At 35.8% G+C, this 20004-nt stretch overlaps 1 protein-coding gene across 1 annotated transcript in view; it reads right to left on the minus strand.

The window, feature by feature from the left end:
• mgat4a (alpha-1,3-mannosyl-glycoprotein 4-beta-N-acetylglucosaminyltransferase A) overlaps window positions 1–20004 on the minus strand; it is a 54587-nt gene that overhangs the window by 3302 nt on the left and 31281 nt on the right. The window contains exons 6-14 of the mRNA XM_079617662.1: window positions 17466–17512; window positions 17225–17338; window positions 12480–12555; window positions 8969–9083; window positions 6176–6306; window positions 5866–5973; window positions 4299–4492; window positions 1944–2022; window positions 1422–1482 (exon numbers count right to left, since the gene is read on the minus strand). Of these exons, the coding sequence (XP_079473788.1) occupies window positions 1422–1482; window positions 1944–2022; window positions 4299–4492; window positions 5866–5973; window positions 6176–6306; window positions 8969–9083; window positions 12480–12555; window positions 17225–17338; window positions 17466–17512 (925 nt within the window). The remainder of the gene's footprint in view (window positions 1–1421; window positions 1483–1943; window positions 2023–4298; window positions 4493–5865; window positions 5974–6175; window positions 6307–8968; window positions 9084–12479; window positions 12556–17224; window positions 17339–17465; window positions 17513–20004) is intronic.

Here is a 20004-nt window from a genome sequence, read left to right on the forward strand (position 1 = left end):
AGGAGCGATTGTAATATTTTACAATATTCATTTAGCAGACACTTTTATCCTAGGCGACAGACAAATAAAGAAAATCAGAAGCAATAGAACAAGAGAACAGCACTTGAAATACTGCAATGCCATGTAAGCTAGAGAGCGGCACAGAAAGAAAAAAAACATGCAAAAAGTTATGTGGTTTAGTTATTGGAAGAGGTGCGTCTTCAACGGTTTCCTGAAGGTTGTAATGGTGTATATATATATAAATGATTATTTTTAGCTTTCTGTTTTGAAAGCTAAAGTACCGGTACTATTGGGACCTACACTACTGTTAAAAAATTTGGGGTCAATATTTAAAATAAATCCAACTTTTATTCATCAAGTATGAATTAAATTGATCAAAAGTGACACTAAAGACATTTATAATGTTACAAAAGATTTCTATTTCAAATAAATGCTGTTCTATTTAACTTTAAGCTAGAAAAAAAATGCACAGGAATAAATTACATTTAAAAAATAGTTATTTAAAATTGTAATCATGTGGTATTATGCAAATAAATGCAGTTTTCTATTAAAAACATAAAAATTAAATATCTTACTGAACCCACGGTCTAGTAAAATCGTGTATGGTAGCTACCAGTTCAAGTGTTAGCATTTGCAAATCATGTTTGTGATAAAAACAGATAAGGAGTTTAGATTTAAAGACATCATGGTCACATGATCTAAAATATAACTCGTTTGGAGTTATATATTTTTTGTTGATTTGTTTTTTAAGTGAAATGTACTGAGCATATGCTGAATAACTGTTATCATTGTATAAAAGCATAATAGGTCCCCCACATTTTCAAATGTCTTTAGTGTGTAAAGTTGCTGTGTGAGGATGAAAAAGGTCTGCTAAGTTACAAAGCAAAAAGTCTATATAAGTAATCACTGTTTCTGAACTCACTGAAACGTAGTCTTGAGTTTTCTATCGGGAACATATACAGCACAATATTCCTTATTTAAATAAAGAGCCCAAAACATAGGCAAAATAATAGGGGGCGAGGCCTGGTTGAGTTGCATTAGTAGTGTGTTTAAACTTGCGGTTATGGTAACGGTTGTGACATTTCAGAAACACGCTTAAAGCAGTTGACCAATCACAACACACTAGTCCAGCCGACCAATCAGAGCACATTGTGCTTTTCAGAAGTAGGGGCTTCATAGAGACAGGAACTAAACAGAGTTACTGACAGACTGGGAAGAGAGGTGCTGCAACAATATGAAAAAATATTGTTTTATTGAACATTTAAGCATGAAAACCTATACTAGTAGATCCAAAAACAAAAATCAAGACTTTGTAAAAGGGACCCTTTAAAGAGTCAATGGTCTCCCCTACTTGCAAGCAAAGCACAATAATTTGCTTCAAGTGCAAAACTGCTGATTTGAGCGTGCATGCAATAACTCACCAAGTTTATAGAACCGATCTTCTGTCCGTTTATATTTCTCTTTGGTCTTCACCTCAGCGTCCTGCAAGAGATAGCATCCTCATTTAGAAGCACTTAAAGAGCCTGTGTGCAAGGGACCAGCGCTATGCTAACAATGTTAGACAACTGTGAGAGCGTTGTTTATATATCATGATAAAATAGGAAGTAAAACCAAGCTCACAAACTCATTTACACAAACTCAGATATATTACCGGCCTCATTTATTCAAGGAACGTCTTCAAAAACAAACATCAAAGCCCATTTGAAGGCTTTTTAAGCTCGGTATCACAGCAGGATGGCAGTACGCTGCCTCATTACCACGGTAGCTCAACCTGCGATGGACTGAAATGAGCCCTGGTGGCAGCGTACACAGGAGACCTACACCAGATACTCCTGTCAACCTGCTGATGTCACACTCTGACAAACCTGTCACCTGGGGCTTGTTTGGACATTTAGAGGAAACCATAGAAATATAATTGAGGACGTTTTATTTATTTTTTTTACCGAAAAGGGCAGGATCTCGACAGTAGTGTTCTCGATTTTGTCTCCTGGGTGCTCCTGGTTTCCACTGCGAAAAAGGAACCTGCCAATCAAAGGCTGATTGTTAATGAATATGCATGTACAGGCACAAATTCATGAATATTCGTCAACACGCATGTACAAACATTGGCAGGACATGGACAAGAGTCTAACTTACACTGAACACACACTAATAAGGGGTCTCCCCTACTTGAGCTGATAATTAAATAGTCACACGTGAGTAAATTGACACTTCTATCTTGTCAGCACTGTTTCTACTCAGACAAAAATTTCTGAACAGGTCAAGACTCTGTCTGCATCTATATCCGAAGTACTCCTCAACTCTCTGTCCCATTGATGTCCCAGGACCAGTGCGAGAGAGTTTTGGGCCTTTAAAAAAAACAGTAAAAAACAGTCATACTGTAAAATATTATTACAATTTAAAATAAGTGTTTTTATTTTATTTTAAAATATTTTAAAATTAAATGTATTCCTGTGATTGAAAGCTGAATTTTCAGCATCATAACTCCAGTCTTCAGTGTCACATGATCCTTTGGAAATCATTCTAATATGCTGATTTGATGCTCAAGAAAAAGGTCTTATTCTTTATGTAAAAAAAAAAAAAAGTTGTGCTGCTTAATATTTTTGAGGAAACCGTGATACATTTTTGTTTGTACTAAACATAAATTTAAAGCGACAGTTCGTCAAAAATAAAAACACAACTGTAATCATTCACTTACCTCATGTTATGCCAAACCTGTATGACTTTCTTCTATAGAACACGAAACAAGATATTTAGAAAACACAACAACATTGGACCCAACTGGCCTTTAATGTATGGACAAAAACAGTTAAAGCATTCTTCAATGTTCCTCAGAAGTAAGAAAGTCAAACAGGTTTGGAATGAAATGAAGATGCGTAAATGATGACAGAATTCTGTTTGTTTGTTTATTTATATATATATATATATATTTATTTATATGTGTGTGTGTGTGTGTGTGTGTGTGTGTGTGTGTGTGTGTGTGCTTTTGTTTATATTACATTGTGGGAACCAAATGTCCCCACAAGGATAGTAAAACCTGAAATCACCTCCATTGTGGGGACCAGCCAGCGGTCCCCATGAGGGGAACGGGTTAATAAACATACTAAATTATATTTTTTCGAAAATGTAAAAATGCAGAATGTCTCCTGTAAGGGGTAGGTTTAGGGATAGGGGCAGTGTAAGGGGATAGAATATACAGTTTGTACAGTATAAATTCCCATTTTTACCATTACGCCTATGGAATGTCCTCACAAGGATAGCAAAACCCCCTTGTGTGTGTGTGTGTGTGTGTGTGTGTGTGTGTGTGTGTGTGTGTGTGTGTGTGTGTGTGTGTGTGTGTGTGTGTGTGTCATCAACTTAATATCTAGTTGGCTGACATAGATTAGTGTTTTTACAAATAGCAAAAAAGACAGGAATGATCACAGGAGCAGGAATGGGTTATTTCAAAATAAATTATTTGTTGTAAACTTAAAAAGAACTTAACATTTAAAGTAAATTCTAAATATATTGTGTTAGCACTTTACAGTATGGTTCCTTTGTTAACATTAACTGCATTAGGTACTATGGATTAATAGAATGAAAAACACTTCCAAAGCATTAATGTTATAGGAGTTAATTTCAACATTTACTAATACATTATTAAAATCCAAAGTTTGTTTGTTAATATTATTTAATGAGCTAACATCAATGAACAGTTTTATTTTTATTAACTTACATTAAGAGAGATTAATAAATACTCTAGTTAATGCGTTCAATTAGCAATACATATTATTACCATATTTTCTGTCACACATACAGACTCGATGCTAAAAATACAGGCACTACTGGCAGGGCAACCAAAAATTAGAATTTGATGTACTGACCCAGATTTGGCCCGCAAAATAAATAAATAAAAATCAGTCAAGAAATCTAATTTAATGGAGATCTGTGTATCGGCTCAGCAAGGTTTTCTCCATTACACCTCTCCCTGTCTTCCTCTCCTGAGGCTTTTGGTTACAGAGTCTTATTTTAGAAGCTTCTCATTAGCCACCCTCCCCTGTGAGGACAGTGAGACCTGTGAATGATGTCTCCTGATTCGAGCTCAGTAAACATCACTTTTAGGAGAAGGTGAGGTTTACTGGTACAAAAAGAAATAATTTGGGTGTTTGTATGAATGGTGAATTAAAGCAATACGTATAAATGCAGCACTGCTCTTTAGTTTGGCCTGAACCTCTCTCACACCAGCCCCAGGTCATCAGGCCATTACCGCCCATCCCTGTAAATGTGTGTGTATCTCTCGCAGTCGCAGACAGACTGACCTTTCTATGTTGACAGGCCGATCAAACTTGAACAAGACATAGTCTCCAGCCATTGGAGTAATGGCCCAGAAGAAATCCTCGCCCATGTAGGTCTTCTCAAGCGTGTGGCCTTGATACACTTTAAGAGAGGTGGACACCTCCGCCGGTGGGTTCACGTGAATCTTATGCAGTAGAGGTTTCAGGAAGTCTTTATCCTGACAGAGTAAAAGACAGGGGAAGTTATGACTAGAGTCAACAGGAAGTGTGGCTGATGGCCAAGCTGATTTATAACGGTGCTTAAAAGTAAAACCAGTAAACAAGATTTGGGAAAAGGTCAGCTCTTTAAGAAAAAAAAAAGAAAGAAAGTTTGTCAAAAGAAAACAGGATACAGGGGTAAGACAAGATGTTATAAGATAACAGGAAGCTTTGTATGGAAGAGAATCAAACTTTAAGAGCACACTGCAAAAAATGTTGTTTCAACTTAAAAAAGTAAGTGTTCGTGCTGCAAAGTTTAGTCAACTCAAATTTCTTATGTCACTTAGTACAACTTCACATTTCAAGTTGACTAAACTTCAAATTTAAAGGGGTGGTTGATTATGATTTCACTTTTCTAACTTTAGTTAGTGTGTAATGTTGCTGTTTGAGCATAAACAACATCTGCAAAGTTACAACTCTAAAAGTTAAAAGCAAAGGGAGATATTTGCTTTTAAAGAAATTGCTTTTTAAGGACTACAAGAAACGGCTGGTAGGGACTAAACGACATTCCTCCCAGGTTGGTGACATCACCATGCCTAGAATTTACATAAACCCCGCCCCCTGAACACAATTTATAGATTATCAAGACAGAATATGCTAATCAATGACTAGAAGATAACTACACATAAGCTACATAAATTCATCAACTAACCATTCAGAAATGTCCTGTTGCTTCTACAAGTTGTCACTTCTTCTTGAGTCTCTCCATCATTGTCTGACTCCGGTTTGAACATAAAAGGCTAAAAGTTGTTGAAAATTTCAGTGCATGTCTGTGTGAGTGCAAGCTCTTGAAGCTCCGCCCCCTGTGCCGGGAGCAGCAGCTCATTTGCATTTAAAGGGACAGACACAAAACGGTGCGTCTTTGCTCACCCTCTAAAAGTGACAATTTTAACATGATATATACAAATATCTGTGGGGTATTTTGAGCTAAAACTTCACATACACACTCTGGGGACATAATACCACCCCATTAAGTTGAAACAACCTTTTTTTCTTTTCTTTTTACAGTGCAAGAGGAAAGACTTGACAGTTGTGAAAGTCATGAAGATCTAGCTAGTAATAATGCCTATCGTAGATGATCTGATCACAAGTTGTCAGCGACAGGTTTTGGACAACGATCACTAAAACTACATTTGTAATGTAAACAATCATTTTCCTGGATAACAAATGAAGGTCCATCTACTGGCTTGTCAATTATCAATTATGGTAAAACAAGGGGTTTAAACTTTGCTGGTTAGGTCATCCAAGAACGTTTATACATGGTGTAAAAAAAAAAAAGAAAAAAAAAGTGTTATTAGAAAGAAAGAAATAACACCCATGAAATAAGAGTTACCGTGAGTTTCTGGATTTTCCCAGCAAGGGAGGAGTGCAGGCCTACATGCTGAAACAAAGAGGGTCTGAAACGAATGCGCAGACTCGACTTCTGTCTCTCACAGTGTTTCTGAAGAGAGAAAGAATGAGGAAGACACGTACATTAAACTAAGAACGAAGGAACAAAAATAGGGTAAACGTTATAAATAGTGATGTGTGTGTGTGTGTGTGTGTGTGGAGAGAAAAAAAAAAAAAAAAAAAAGAGTTCCTGTTCTGCTAAAAGCCTCTCAAGGTCACAGAAAGACACTCGCAGGCAGAGAGTATTAACTTACGGCATCTTTCTCAGGGTTGCATACTTTGACCCAGAGTATGTGATCTAGCAGCCAATCGATGGGCTTCTCCTTATAAAACATGAAGATAAACTCCACAATGAGATTTAGATCTGGGGCTTGGAACATTTTACCTGAGAGAGAGATAGAGATAGAGAGAAAAGAAAGATTTAAACAAAAAAAAATTCCTTAAAATTTTGGGACAAACCAAGTTAAGACAAAGGCTGCCTTTATTTGATAAAAAACAAATACGTACCGGTATATGAAATGTTATTAGTTTAAAATAACTTTTCTGTTTTAATAAATCACATGATCACGTGTCACATTATGCACAATATGCTGATTTGATGTCTAAGAAACATTATTATCAGTGTTGAAAACAATTGTGCTGCTTAATATTTATGTGCGAACCGTGATACATTTTTTAAGGATTCTTTGATGAATAGAAAGTTCAAAAGAACAGCATTTATTTGAAATCGAAATCTTTTGTGACAGTAAATTACTTTAATGTCACTTTTGATCAATTTAACACATCCTTGCTGATCATACTTTTTTTGACGCAAGTGGATTTACAACCAATGACCAATGAGGTCTTAAGGCTTGCTATCTTCTGGACACTGTGTGCTTCAGTTGTATGGCCAAGAGCAGTGGGATCATTCTTTAAAATATCTCTTTCAGTGCTCCACAGAAGAAAGAAAGTCATACAGGTTTGGAACAACATGAGGGTGAATAAATGATGACAATTAAAGTGATATCTGAATAGCTGTACATATTAAAGGGTAACTGTCGCCAAAATTATTTTATTTATTAAAATATTTTTGTTAATCTACCCAAATCAAACATTCGTGTAAAAGCATAATTGGAATGAAAACTCAACTTTTATTCTTTTACACATGAACTCAAGCATTGACAACATTGTTTGTGTACACAGAGTTTACTAAAAATAAAGATTTTGAACAACTCGATGTGTTTCCGTCCGCTGGCATTTTGTCAGTCAAAAGTAGTCGATCTCCGAATGCAACGTAATGAACTGACTCCATATGAGGAAATGTTATGAACTTGTAATTCCAATGAAAAGCATGATAACTTAAGACACGTAGCTCATGGCAATATCTCATGGAAACAAGGATTGGGAGCTTTCCATCTTTACTCTCCCCATGTTACGTTGCATTCGGAGATCGACTACTTTTGACTGACAAAATTCCAGCTACCGGAAACACTAACTGATAAAGTGAGTCGTACAAAATCTTTCTTTCTAGTAAATGTTGTCAATGCTCGAGTTCATGTGTAGAGCCCCTGGTGATACTTTAAGCACAGTTTAATGTTGTTTGAAGCCGCCTTATGCCTTCTGTACACCTAAAGACTTTGAAAAGATTTAGAAAAGACTTTATAAGATTATCAGCTCACATCTAAAGACTTGGTTTCACAGACTCACAGTCTCAGACTAAAGATTTTACAAACACTGAATCTTGTAGTGACACTATTTACAAGACTACAACAAAATTTTTCCTCCATTAAAATAGGCATTTTTATGCATATTTTTAGTTTGATGAGTAAAAATATGTTAATGTATATTGTTTAATTACAATAAATCACTTTCTTTTCCTGGAATGAAAAAAATCTAATTAGACATTGTTATGTGAACATCTCTTAATAAAGAGTTGACTATTTAATGGGATGACCTAACTTTTTCACATGACTGTATATGGGGGTTATGAATGTATATCATTATATGATGAGAACAATAGTTTGAACTAAATGTCTTGAAAAGGTTTAATTTTAAATGCAGGCATGTCGATGGCTTCGGCAATATCGGTCCACTTCTTTTCTTTTTCCACTCTGTCGTGGTATAAATGGCAGTTTACATCAAAAAGACACGGCTGCTCTGCCCCAACCCGATCACACCAAATGCGTCTATATAGCACGCAGTGTGTTTATCGTGTAATATATACGCGAAAATTAGTTTTTACGTGCATAGTATACGCATGGATAGCACATGGGTAGGTTTAGGGTGGGGTAGGGTGCGTGTGTATTATACGCTTGGGTAGGATTAGTGGTGTGGGGTGTGTGTATATCACGCAATAAAGTGCGTATCATATGCACGCGCAAAACTGCGTATCATATCCACGTAAAAACTCATTTTCGCGTATAAATTGCACGATAAACACACTGCGTGCTATAGAGACGCATTTGCGTGCTCGACAAGGTGCTCCTCTTTATCCACGGTCCATTTTCGCCTACTTGGCGCCATTGGCGCTTGTTGTGTTTCCACGTCCGTTGACATGTTTCTTTGTTGTGACTGATGGCTTACTGTTTCCGGTTTTCTGAGAAATTTATTGGTTGTTGATTGTTTTACGTCACTATGACTACGCTAGGACTTGCGATAATATCAAACATGTTTGATATGAAAGACTAAAGAAATACTGGCATAAATTGGGTCGCCGACTGCAGATTATCCCCTCACATTTAACGATCGAGACGACGGGAGCGCGCCGAGACTCCAGTAAGATTCCTAAAGACTGCCGGTCTTTAGTCTGGGACTGTGAAAATCCTTTTGTGTACGCCCAGCATTAGTGTTTTAAAAAAAGCGATTTTGATGCTCTCATTGCACTCCCATTCAAAAGGCATTTTGACCGAAAACGAAAATACAGTCAAACTTAAAAGAGGCGTTTCCTTTCTAATTATCCTTTTAAGCGAATGTTTGACTCGGGTAGATTAACAAAAATAGCCTAGGATCAATTTTGGCGAGAGTTACCCTTTAAACGAATAAAAATATTAAAAAGATAGAAGTCACACCAATGAAGCCCAGCTGTGAAAACTCAAGGATCATCCAGTCCTCAGTGGCGAGTTGAAGGGCAAAGTTTTTCATGGTGGCAAAATAGTTGGGCTTGGCGACGATGTCATCCTCTAACTGTAAAAACGACAGGAAACATATATGAATCATACAGCACAGCTTATAAACCAGATACATTTACTGACACAAGCTGCACCTACTAAAAATATCACTTCTAACTAAAAACCCCAACAATACACTTCACACACAGACACTCTTGCCACTAATATACGCAAGCAAACACAAACACTAAGTTAAAGCATTTCGTCCTATACCCTTGAGTAACTTGAGTTCCCCCCCAAAAACATGAAAGCAATACCTTTCCCCTCTCCTAAGAGAGCACAGCTTGTATTGAGAGCACAAAGACATGAAGACACTGGAGAGATTTATTGGCACGGCAGAGAAAATTAAACCAAAAAAATGAATGAAAACATTCTTCAGTACAGTCCAACAACACACAGACTGACAGACGCACGTGAGAATGAGGAAGACATGAAAGTAGAAAGACATAAATGAACATGAATACAAAATTATGCTTTTTTTTTTTTTGTCTTGGGAAAATGTGAAAACGTTAGGCAAGAAAGACACTTAAAGGTGCAGTAAGTGATTTTTTAAATACGCAGTTGAAAAGTGGATCAGGTCGAGTGCCAAAACACACTTGTAGCCAATCAGCAGTAAGGGGCGTATACACTCATGATTTTTTTAAACGCATTGCTTCGCTTCAGATGGCCTTTATTAACCCTCTGGAGCTGGATTACTTGTATGATGGATGGGCCTTTTATTATTTTTGTTACTATTTAATCCCATTATAAAGCTTGGAAGAGCCATGATATTTTTAATATAACTCTGTGTTTGGAATGAAATAAGAAAGTTATATACATCTAGGATGGCTTGAGAGTGAGTAAGTTATGGGATACTTTTTAATTTTGGGTGAACTAACCCTCTAAATGAGCAGGAAGTCCTGAAAACGGACGCTGTGGTTGCTTTATTGCTTCTCGACACACAAGTTGGTTTTGCTGAGGTTTTTCACAGAACTAAGATATGCTGTCTTTACTTGAATATACTCATGAGCCATCTTTGCTTGTTTGTTCATAGCATTATTATTATTATTATAAGCCTGGAACGTCTAAACCTCCACCGCCCGTTTCAAGCATCTGCTCCCAAAGTGTGTCAGAAAAGTGAGATTACATACTCCTAATGTATGACTTTTCTTTTGGTTTCCATTTTAGTGATCGCTATAACCCTTTCTTGTCTTATTTGTGATATTAGTTACTATTGTGTTATGAAGGGATCTTTTCTTTTTTGGGGGGGGGATGGAATTTGCGAACAAATGAGTAGAGGAGCTAAATTGCTATTAAACATTTGATTTGAATTATAACACAAACGGCTTTCACTTAGTCATGACATCATACCCTCGGACGGCAGGCACAGAATGCGGGGGTGGAGGCATCAAGATAGGGGTGTTATCCTTTTGGGTAGGGGTGTGTGTTTTGGAGATTTCAAATATCAACAGCATTTATTACTAGAAACTGCTTACTGCAACTTTAATACACACAAATATTCACTACCATTCAAAAGTGTGGGGTTGGTTAGACTATGTTTTTGAAAGAAGTCTCTTATGCTCACCAAGGCTGCATTTATTTGATCAAATATACTGTGAATATTCTGAAATGTTATTACAATTTAAAATAACTAAAAAAAAAAAATGTACAATACATTTTTAAAATGTAATTTATTCCTGTGATGGCAAAGCTGAATTTTCAGCATCATTACTCCAGTCTTCAGTGTCACATGATCCTTTATTCCAATATGCTGATTTTGCAGTTTAAGAAATATTTTGTATTATTATAAATTTTGGAAAGTTGTGCATAATATTTTCATGGAAACTGCGATACATTTTATTCCGGATTCATTTAGTAGAATTTCAAAATAACTAAAATAATAATTTGACTAAATTAAATAATTTTTTGTAACAATAAGTGTCTTTACTGTCACTTTTGATCAAAAAAATGCATCACTTCCAAATAGAAAGTATTCATTTCTTTGTCAAAAAAATCTCACTGACCCCAAATTTGGAAAGATAGTGAAAATGCAATAAAATACATTAAATGTTTTAAATAAAAGCTTTTTATCAAGAACAATTGGAAAAGTAAGAACATATTATAAAATCTCATCATCCTCTATTCACAAGTTTGATACTAACTCCTCGTTAGTATAGTGGACAGTATCTCCGGAAGATACTTTGGCTTGAGACATAAATAGAATTTATATTAAATGCATAATGTTCACTGTAACTGATTTGATGAAAAGCACACATTGGTTGCAGAGCATGTGGGAGTACGGTTTACATCTTGCATGCTAACAAAATGACCAGTTGGCAGAGACTTCTGCTTGGTCTCTTACATCATGTTATGGTTTTCACGTTTGTTTGTCCTCCAGAGAGAAACAAATAAGAGGTGTCATGTCGAGTGCTACACCGCTTTAAATCTGCAGCGACCATTTACATCTGCTCTGACTGTAGCGAATTCTTTCCCCTGATCATATTCCCAGCTGTAAAATCATCACTTCACAAAAACTGAAATCCCCAAACCACGAAGTCACGTTCCCATGACAACCGCTACAGAGCCAAAGGGTGTCTTCAGGGTATATCCAGATTAATGAGTAACCACGGCAACCCTTGAGCAAAGAGCTTTTGGTGTACTTTGTCTATCTGATTCTGAACTGAAGAGCTTCCAGTGGGGATCTGGCACACTAACTAGAAACCTAAACAGAAATATGCATCGCTCGGGAAACTGACTGCAAGAGACAAATTCAATCAAAAGATATTTCATAAGCATTTTAAGTTAAACACAATGGTCTCAAATGATCAAATTCACATGTATGTGTGACATGCCGTCACTTAGCCAAGACAATAAATACTTATTTATATTTATATACAGGTGAAACTCGAAAAATTAGAATGTCATGCAAAAGTTCATTTATTTCAGCAATTCAACTTAAAAGTTAAAAGGTGAAACTAATATATTATATAGACTCATTACATGCAAAGTGAGATATTTCAAGCCTTTATTTGTTATAATTTTTTATGATTATAGCTTACAGCTTATGACAACCCCAAATTTGAAAAGGTTTTCATAGTTGTAAGCCATAATCATTTGTATACAAATATTTTGAGTATATTTAATATGCAGAAAGAGCTATAAGCAAGCCATGCATCGCTTGCTTTACCAAAGAGTGTAAACACTAAAGCTTTCAAAACATTGTTCTGTGTCTATTTGTATTCTGACCAGTGACCAGCCTGAGACAACCACACTGACTCAACCAAACGAGTGAGTTTGGGACGGGACGATCCGTTTGCCAACCAATAGCAGATAGGGGAGTGTTTTGGGAACCTTTATGACAAGTCATTCTGTTCAGTGACAATAGTGGTGTAGATACTAAACAATTCACCTTTAAAACTGGTCATTTGATTACCTGGACATAAAAGACCCCTTTGTTGACGGCATACATCATTAGAAAGGAATAGTCCAAGTTCTGCTTGGTCCTCCATCTACAAAGAAACACAAATACAATACATCATACATAGGGGTGACAGTTACAGGAACCAGAAACGTACACACTGCAGAAGCTAAATAAGGGCAGTTTGAGGCTGCAAACAAAAACACATCACTCACATGTACTCAATATAACCTTTGCAGTAAGAGGTTCAGAAAAGAGATTAAATAATCAAAAAGAATATTAAATACGATGTGCATCAAAGCAGCTCATTTCCTTTGATCGAACGGACTCAGATAAGTGGATGAGAGGAGAGATTGTGGTACAGAATAAGGACTCAAAATCACACACTTAAATCTCACACACATGCACACAGGCACGCACGCACGGACACACACACACACATACGGTTATGTCAGATGGCATTACTGGGAATGACTTTTAATGCAAGTTGGTTCACTAGGAAGCCTTCTTTTTTTTGTAAGTCATTAAAAAAAAGAGATAACCTTACTATGAGTTCCAACCTAATACATGAACTAAGCATGATATGCTGACTTTGCTAATGAACAGTCACAACAACAAAAAAGTAGTGATACTAACAGTAATGTAGAATGATTGGTAGCAAGTACAGAGTTGATTCACTACCCAAGTGCAGCCTAACAGACCTGTATTATTGGAAAATACACACTACTGTTCAAAAGTATCTTGTGCCCACCAAGACTGCATTCATTTGATCGGAAATACAGTATTGTACAATTTAAAATAACTGATTTCTATTTGAATATATTTTTAAAAGGTTATTTATTCCTGTGATGGCAAAGCTGAATTTTCAGCATCATTACTCCAGTCTACAGTGTCACATGATCCTTCAGAATTCATTCTAATATGCTGATTTGGTGCTCAAGAAACATTTCTTATTCTTCTCATCAATGTTATTATTTTTGTGTAAACCGTCAGTGCTTGAAGTGAAAAAATAAATAAAGTGCTGTTACTCCCCTTCGGGGGGTAATTGTCTAGATTGGCAACATGTTTAATCTGTCCTATACTAAGACATTCCTTTTTTGGTTTTCTATAAAAAAAAACATTAAAAAAAAACATGAATCTATCAATGTGCCACTTATATAATACAAATAATGACCTAAAAAAACACAAATCCCTTTACTGTAAGTCTATAAATGTCATAATCAGCTGCTGTGTCATTATTTAGAAGAATGAGATAACTACATGATGTCTCTCTGTCTCTGTCATCCAAAAAATATTTTCATGATTTGTTATCACAACTTTTCAAAAATCATGTCATAAAACAGCTCAAGTTCACAAATGTTGTTCAGAAAACATATGTTGAGTTTCTGTTGAATAACTAGTCTCTTTGTATCAACTCACATTTTTAGTTTAAATTAACTAAATTAAGGCAACCAGGTTAGGCTACTTTGAAAGGCAGGGTAGGCAACATTTTTTGTTATGCTTGTTGAAAGTCTCTTCACATCCTGACATACACTATGTTAAGTGGTTTAAATATATTTATATTTACAGTACTGTGTCAAAGTATTAAGTCTTAGTTTTCACACACACAAAAAAAATGGGTTTAAGCCAGTTATTTATATCGTTTGCTGTAGTGTGTCAGTAGGAAATATCACTTTACATTTCCAAACATTCCTTTTGCCAATAATTGTAATAATCCAGTTAGATTTGTGTATGCACAAGGAGTCTGACAACAGCCGGTATGATCTGATCTCACCATCGAGTCCATCAGTGATTACATGAAAAAAGACAGACTAAATCCAGAAGAAATGTGGCAATGTCTGTGGCAAACATTTGAAGAAACAGCATTTATTTTAAATAGAAATCTTTTGTAACATTACAAATGTCTTTACTGTCACTTTTGATCAATTTAATGCATCTTTGCTGAATAAAATCTTACCCTAAAAACCTAAACTTCCTGGAGCTTTTGACATATAAGAGGTCATCATACTATAAGAAAATCCTGTAAGTTTCAGAACTGAAAACTTCCTTGTTAGTCCAATAAAAGCATTTATTGACACAAGGTGTCAATAAAAGTGGGGATCTATGATGTCAAAGTGTATCAACCACCGCCTCCGCAGAAGAAGATCAACGCCTACTTCAACACTGCCTGTTTAGCCCCGCCCACTGATTCATGCATTATGAAACTCATAACATGCAAAACTGTTATCCAATCATAGCAGTGAGCGTTTACTTCCAAGTCTTCAATGTGGCACGCCCATAAAAACCAAACGTTTCAGGAGCTAGGCTCAAAACCAGGGCAGAAATAGCCTATTACTTATTCATTTTGATGTTTTTGAATGTAAAAACCAAGCGAACGTCATAAGTTGATCTCAGATAAAAATATAAAAAAGCCAGTTCATGACCCCTTTAAACTGAAGTAACACTGAAACAAGTATTTTCTACAAAGCTGCTTTGAAACAATATATATTGTAAAAAGCGCTATAAAAAATAAACTTGGGTTGAAAACTTTTGAACAGTAGTTTGGATAATATTGTTTGAAAAAGAGAAAAATCACATATTGCTTTAATTTTTGACTAATTAATTGGCATTTAACTAAATAAATAATTAAAAACGTGTTTACTTGAAAAACTTGTTTACTTAATTTAGAAATAGTCGAAGGCTACATGGCACTGATTGTATTTAATTTGTTATATTGCTATTTAATTTGAATAAAGCAGTGTTGAATAGCACATTCACTGCTATTGAATAATCTGAAAATAATAATATTCAGCATTGGCACAGAATATTTTTCAATCGTGACAACTCGCACAGAATCAAAGTTAAGAACGAGGGAACGTGACACCAAGAGATAGAGGAGGCAGTGAAAGAAATAAAGAAAGAGATACCCAGAGTGATTGAGATTAAATTGAGACAGCTGTGGATGAAAGATTTAGGAAGAGCAGGAGATGAGGAGGAGTCATTTTAGGGTAGAGAGAGAAAGAGAAAGAGAGGAGGAAGGAGGGAGTGAAGGAGTTGATGTCTTTGACCTTGAGCTTTACTCACTTCCTGTCTCACAACAAATCTGCAATGCCTCTCTCTCTCTCCCTCTCTAATCACATTTGTCACAGTAAATCATCTCTGACTCTGGCACTGAAATAGGAGATCCGGTCCAATCAAAACTTTATTTCACCCTCGCCACACAAATTGCCCACAATCTCTATGCGTGCATAAATACCGTCACGTGCACCCGCCGCAGTGATGGCCGATGGGTAGCGCTACAAAACAACAGGCCACAAACAATACACCTATGCACACCACCAGTCAAACGTTTGTACACACTTGACTGAAATTATGTTTCTCTTGATCTTACATTTTTATCTAAATGTTTAAAATGATACTTCGACAAATACAAATGTCATCTTTTTTGTAAAGACCAAAGATTGTCCTTGCATCTCAACTCGTGAAGGTTGTTGAGAGAATGGACAAGATTGTGTAGAGACAAAGAGTGATGACTTTGAGGAAGCTGAATTATGATAGTTTATATAAAGTAAGTTTAAAATATGTTTACGATTTTGCTCGCTGCACGATTCAAGTTCAGTTATGCATAGTTTTTTGAGGGAGAAAAAAACAACAACATGCATACTACTGTTCAAAAGATTTTTTAAAAAATTAAGGACCAGATTTATTAAACAGGGGGGAAATTAGCATGAGAGCACAATTCCACAAAAACGCAGATGAGAGTGGAAAGTTCAGCCCGGATCACCTCTATAATGACCAACACGATCTACCAGTTAGCATCTGGTTTAAGACGTGCTTTTTTGGGGCGGTAAACAATGCTGCAAATACCCGCAAATTGACGAGCGCAAACCTTAGTAACGAAATCACCTTGCGTGATTCATTTAAATATTCTCCTCCCATAAATTTTGGGTCTGAAAGGGAAACTCCTACAAATGCTTATGCAATAAGGTCAGCTGCAAAAAATAACCCTGTCCATGCCTTTTCAGTGCTAATTCTTCACTGTGTGCCTTTAGTAAATCCTGCCAGTAGTTTTTTTTATGCCAAAAGAGGTTTTGTGCTGGAGCAAGCTGTTAGTAAATCTGGCCCTAATACTTTTATTCAACAAGGATAAATTACAGTGATCAAATGTGACATTTATTATGTATTTTTTTAATGTTTTTTTTATAAATGTTATTCTTTGGAACTTTTTATTCATCAAAGAATCCGGAAAAAAAAATAATATATATATATATGTATATAATATAATATGATATAATATTAGTTTCCCAAATCATCTTCAACACTAGTAATAAGAAATGTTTTTTTAACATCAAATCAGAATATTAGAAAAATTTCTGAAGGATCATGTGACACTGAAGACTGGATTAATGATACTGAAAATTCAGCATTGACATCACAAGAATAAATTATACTTTAAAATATATTAAAATAGGAAACAGTTATTTTCAATTGTAATGATATTTCACAATATTACTGTTTTTACTGTATTTTTGATCAAATAAATGAGGCCTTGTTGAGACTTCTTTCAAAAACATTTAAAAATTATCATTCCAACTCCAAACTTTTGAATGATAGTGTATGTTGCAATTGTCAGGTAATAAATTAGTCAATTGTAAGTAATACATTTAGCTAGATGTTAAAACTTACAGTATGCAACAAGAGAACTGTTAATTACACAACCAGAAGTATGTACTTTCTAAGTATCTGGCTACTGTAGGGGATAATGTTTCCTGAATACTTACTTCACCCTCTCCTTCGAGTCACCAAAGGTCTCTTTCAAGTTGTTGAAGTCTGGATAGTAGCTGGCAGGGGGAGATATGACCTCCAGTAACCCAGCATTCAGTTCTGTGTAGAACCTTATGGACAACAATAGCCAAGAACAAAGGTTAGCAAGGTATCTTAACCATTAGGTTAAATGTACAATTTAGATCATTGTCATGTAAAAAAAAACTTGACGAAGTGGCAAAAGAAAATGTCACTTACTCTTTTTCGAGGCCAGCCACCACACTGTTTACATAATCTACGTCCGTCTGTGAGGAAGTAAACATAGAACTGGTCAGCGCACACACACGCGCACACACACGCAAGCAAAGGCTCGGCACAAATACAGGTGGAGTAACAACTGGAAGTAAATACAACGCCAGTGCCTGACAGCCTGGAAAAATACGAGAATTGGAGTGAATGCTCTGGGATGTTTGTTATCTCGGTGAGGAGGATGAATTGTCTTTTCTAACTGATTTTGTTCAGCTTACACCATGTGTGGGAGCAAGTAAAAGTCCAGCGAATGATGTGGGAAGAGATATCCTCTACCACACACACACACACACACACACACACACACACACACACACACACACACACACACACACACACACACACACACACACACACACACACACACACACACACACACACACACACACACACACACACACACACACACACACACACACACACACACACACACACACACACACACACACACACACACACACACACACACACACACACACACACACACACACACACACACACACACACACACACACACACACACACACACACACACACACACACACACACACACACACACACACACACACACACACACACACACACACACACACACACACACACACACACACACACACACACACACACACACACACACACACACACACACACACACACACACACACACACACACACACACACACACACACACACACACACACACACACACACACACACACACACACACACACACACACACACACACACACACACACACACACACACACACACACACACACACACACACACACACACACACACACACACACGTGCTAGGGTAACAGAAGAGCCTCATTAAAGATTTTTAGATGCACTGCCACTGGGTGTTCCCTCTTAACTAAAGCACTCCGAACTAATGACTACCGTTGTTCCAGACAGCCACAAGAACAGCTGATGACAGATCACACAAAAGAACATCAGCTACCAGATCTAACCACAGCCCACAGACACTGAGGCGGGTACATACCGTACAAGCACTGGGCGAAAAACTGGAGGAAAATAACTGAATTTATTACGCAGAGACAGGCAATGCATCGAAAGAACACTGCAAAAGACTCCACCTAACGATTAATCCAATTATTTTGTTTTCTCTTCTTCTGGTTGCTTTTTTAGATAAGCAAATGTAGGCTACATGCCATGTTATGATAACAGTCAAATTTCATACCATGATATACTGTAAGACTGGTATACTTCTGCAACCCTAACATAAACAGTGCAACTCAAAGCACTCCACCCAAATCAATATTAACGATTACATCAACGTGTCTTTTTGTCCAGTGTACAAGAGGATGTTTCTAGAAAAGCCCACTGCAACACAGTACAGTGTGATACACAGTCAACACATTCTCTGATTATAATTATCTAATGTAGGCAAATGCAAACTTATGAATGATTACAAACTTAAAAAGAAAAAAACTGTTTTTATATAAAATCAAGTTTGTATTACTAACAAACACTAGTAATTGGCATTTGTTATTGGAAACCACACATTTTTTACATTTTAATATATAATATGTAAGGTAATGTCTTTAATTAGATCAATTATATGTTGATGTTTTTGAAATAAGTTGTGAAACAGTTGTGCGGATTAATATTTTTGTGGAAACCATGGCACATTTTCTTTTTCAGGATTCTTTGAAGAATAGAGAGTTCAAAAGAACAGCAAATATTTGAAATAGAAAGCTTTTGTAACATTATAAATGTCTTAACTGTCATTTTTAATCAATCTTAATAAATAAATAAAAAAATTTTTTTTTTTTAGGGCTGTCAAAAGATTAATCGCATCCAAAATAAAAGTTTGTGTTTACATAATATATGTGTGTGTACTGTGTATAATTATTTATATATATATATATATATATATATATATATATATATATATATATATATATATATATATATATATATATATATATAACACACACAATCATGTATATATTTAAGAAAAATTGGTTATATTTATATATAAAATATTTATATATAATATAAATTATATAAATGTATATACAGTATATAAATGCAATTATTCCTTAAATATATACATGAATGTGTGTGTATTTTTACATAATAATTCTACACAGTATACACACATACAGTATATTATGTAAACACAAACTTTTATTTTGGATGTGATTAATCTTTTACAGCCCTCATTTTGTTAAATCTATGTACCGGTAGGTAAATAGTCCTGGCAACCATAGGCGCCGATCCAAGCACGCACGGAAAAAGATATGCTCCATTCATTTTAACCAAAAAAATTGAATAAAAAATGATTGCAGCTTTCAGACACATGACTTTCTTCTCATTTTTATAGTTAATTCGAGGACATTTCTATTGCGTTATTTTAATGACAAATGTCTACTGCATTATTGTAACGCAACATCCTGATCATCAAGTAGTATAGATATCAGCGAGAGCGTGACTTGCGACAACACTCATGGATAGAATG

Source organism: Phoxinus phoxinus (genome assembly GCF_949152265.1).
Source record: "Phoxinus phoxinus genome assembly, chromosome: 7".
Classification (NCBI taxonomy): domain Eukaryota; kingdom Metazoa; phylum Chordata; class Actinopteri; order Cypriniformes; family Leuciscidae; genus Phoxinus; species Phoxinus phoxinus.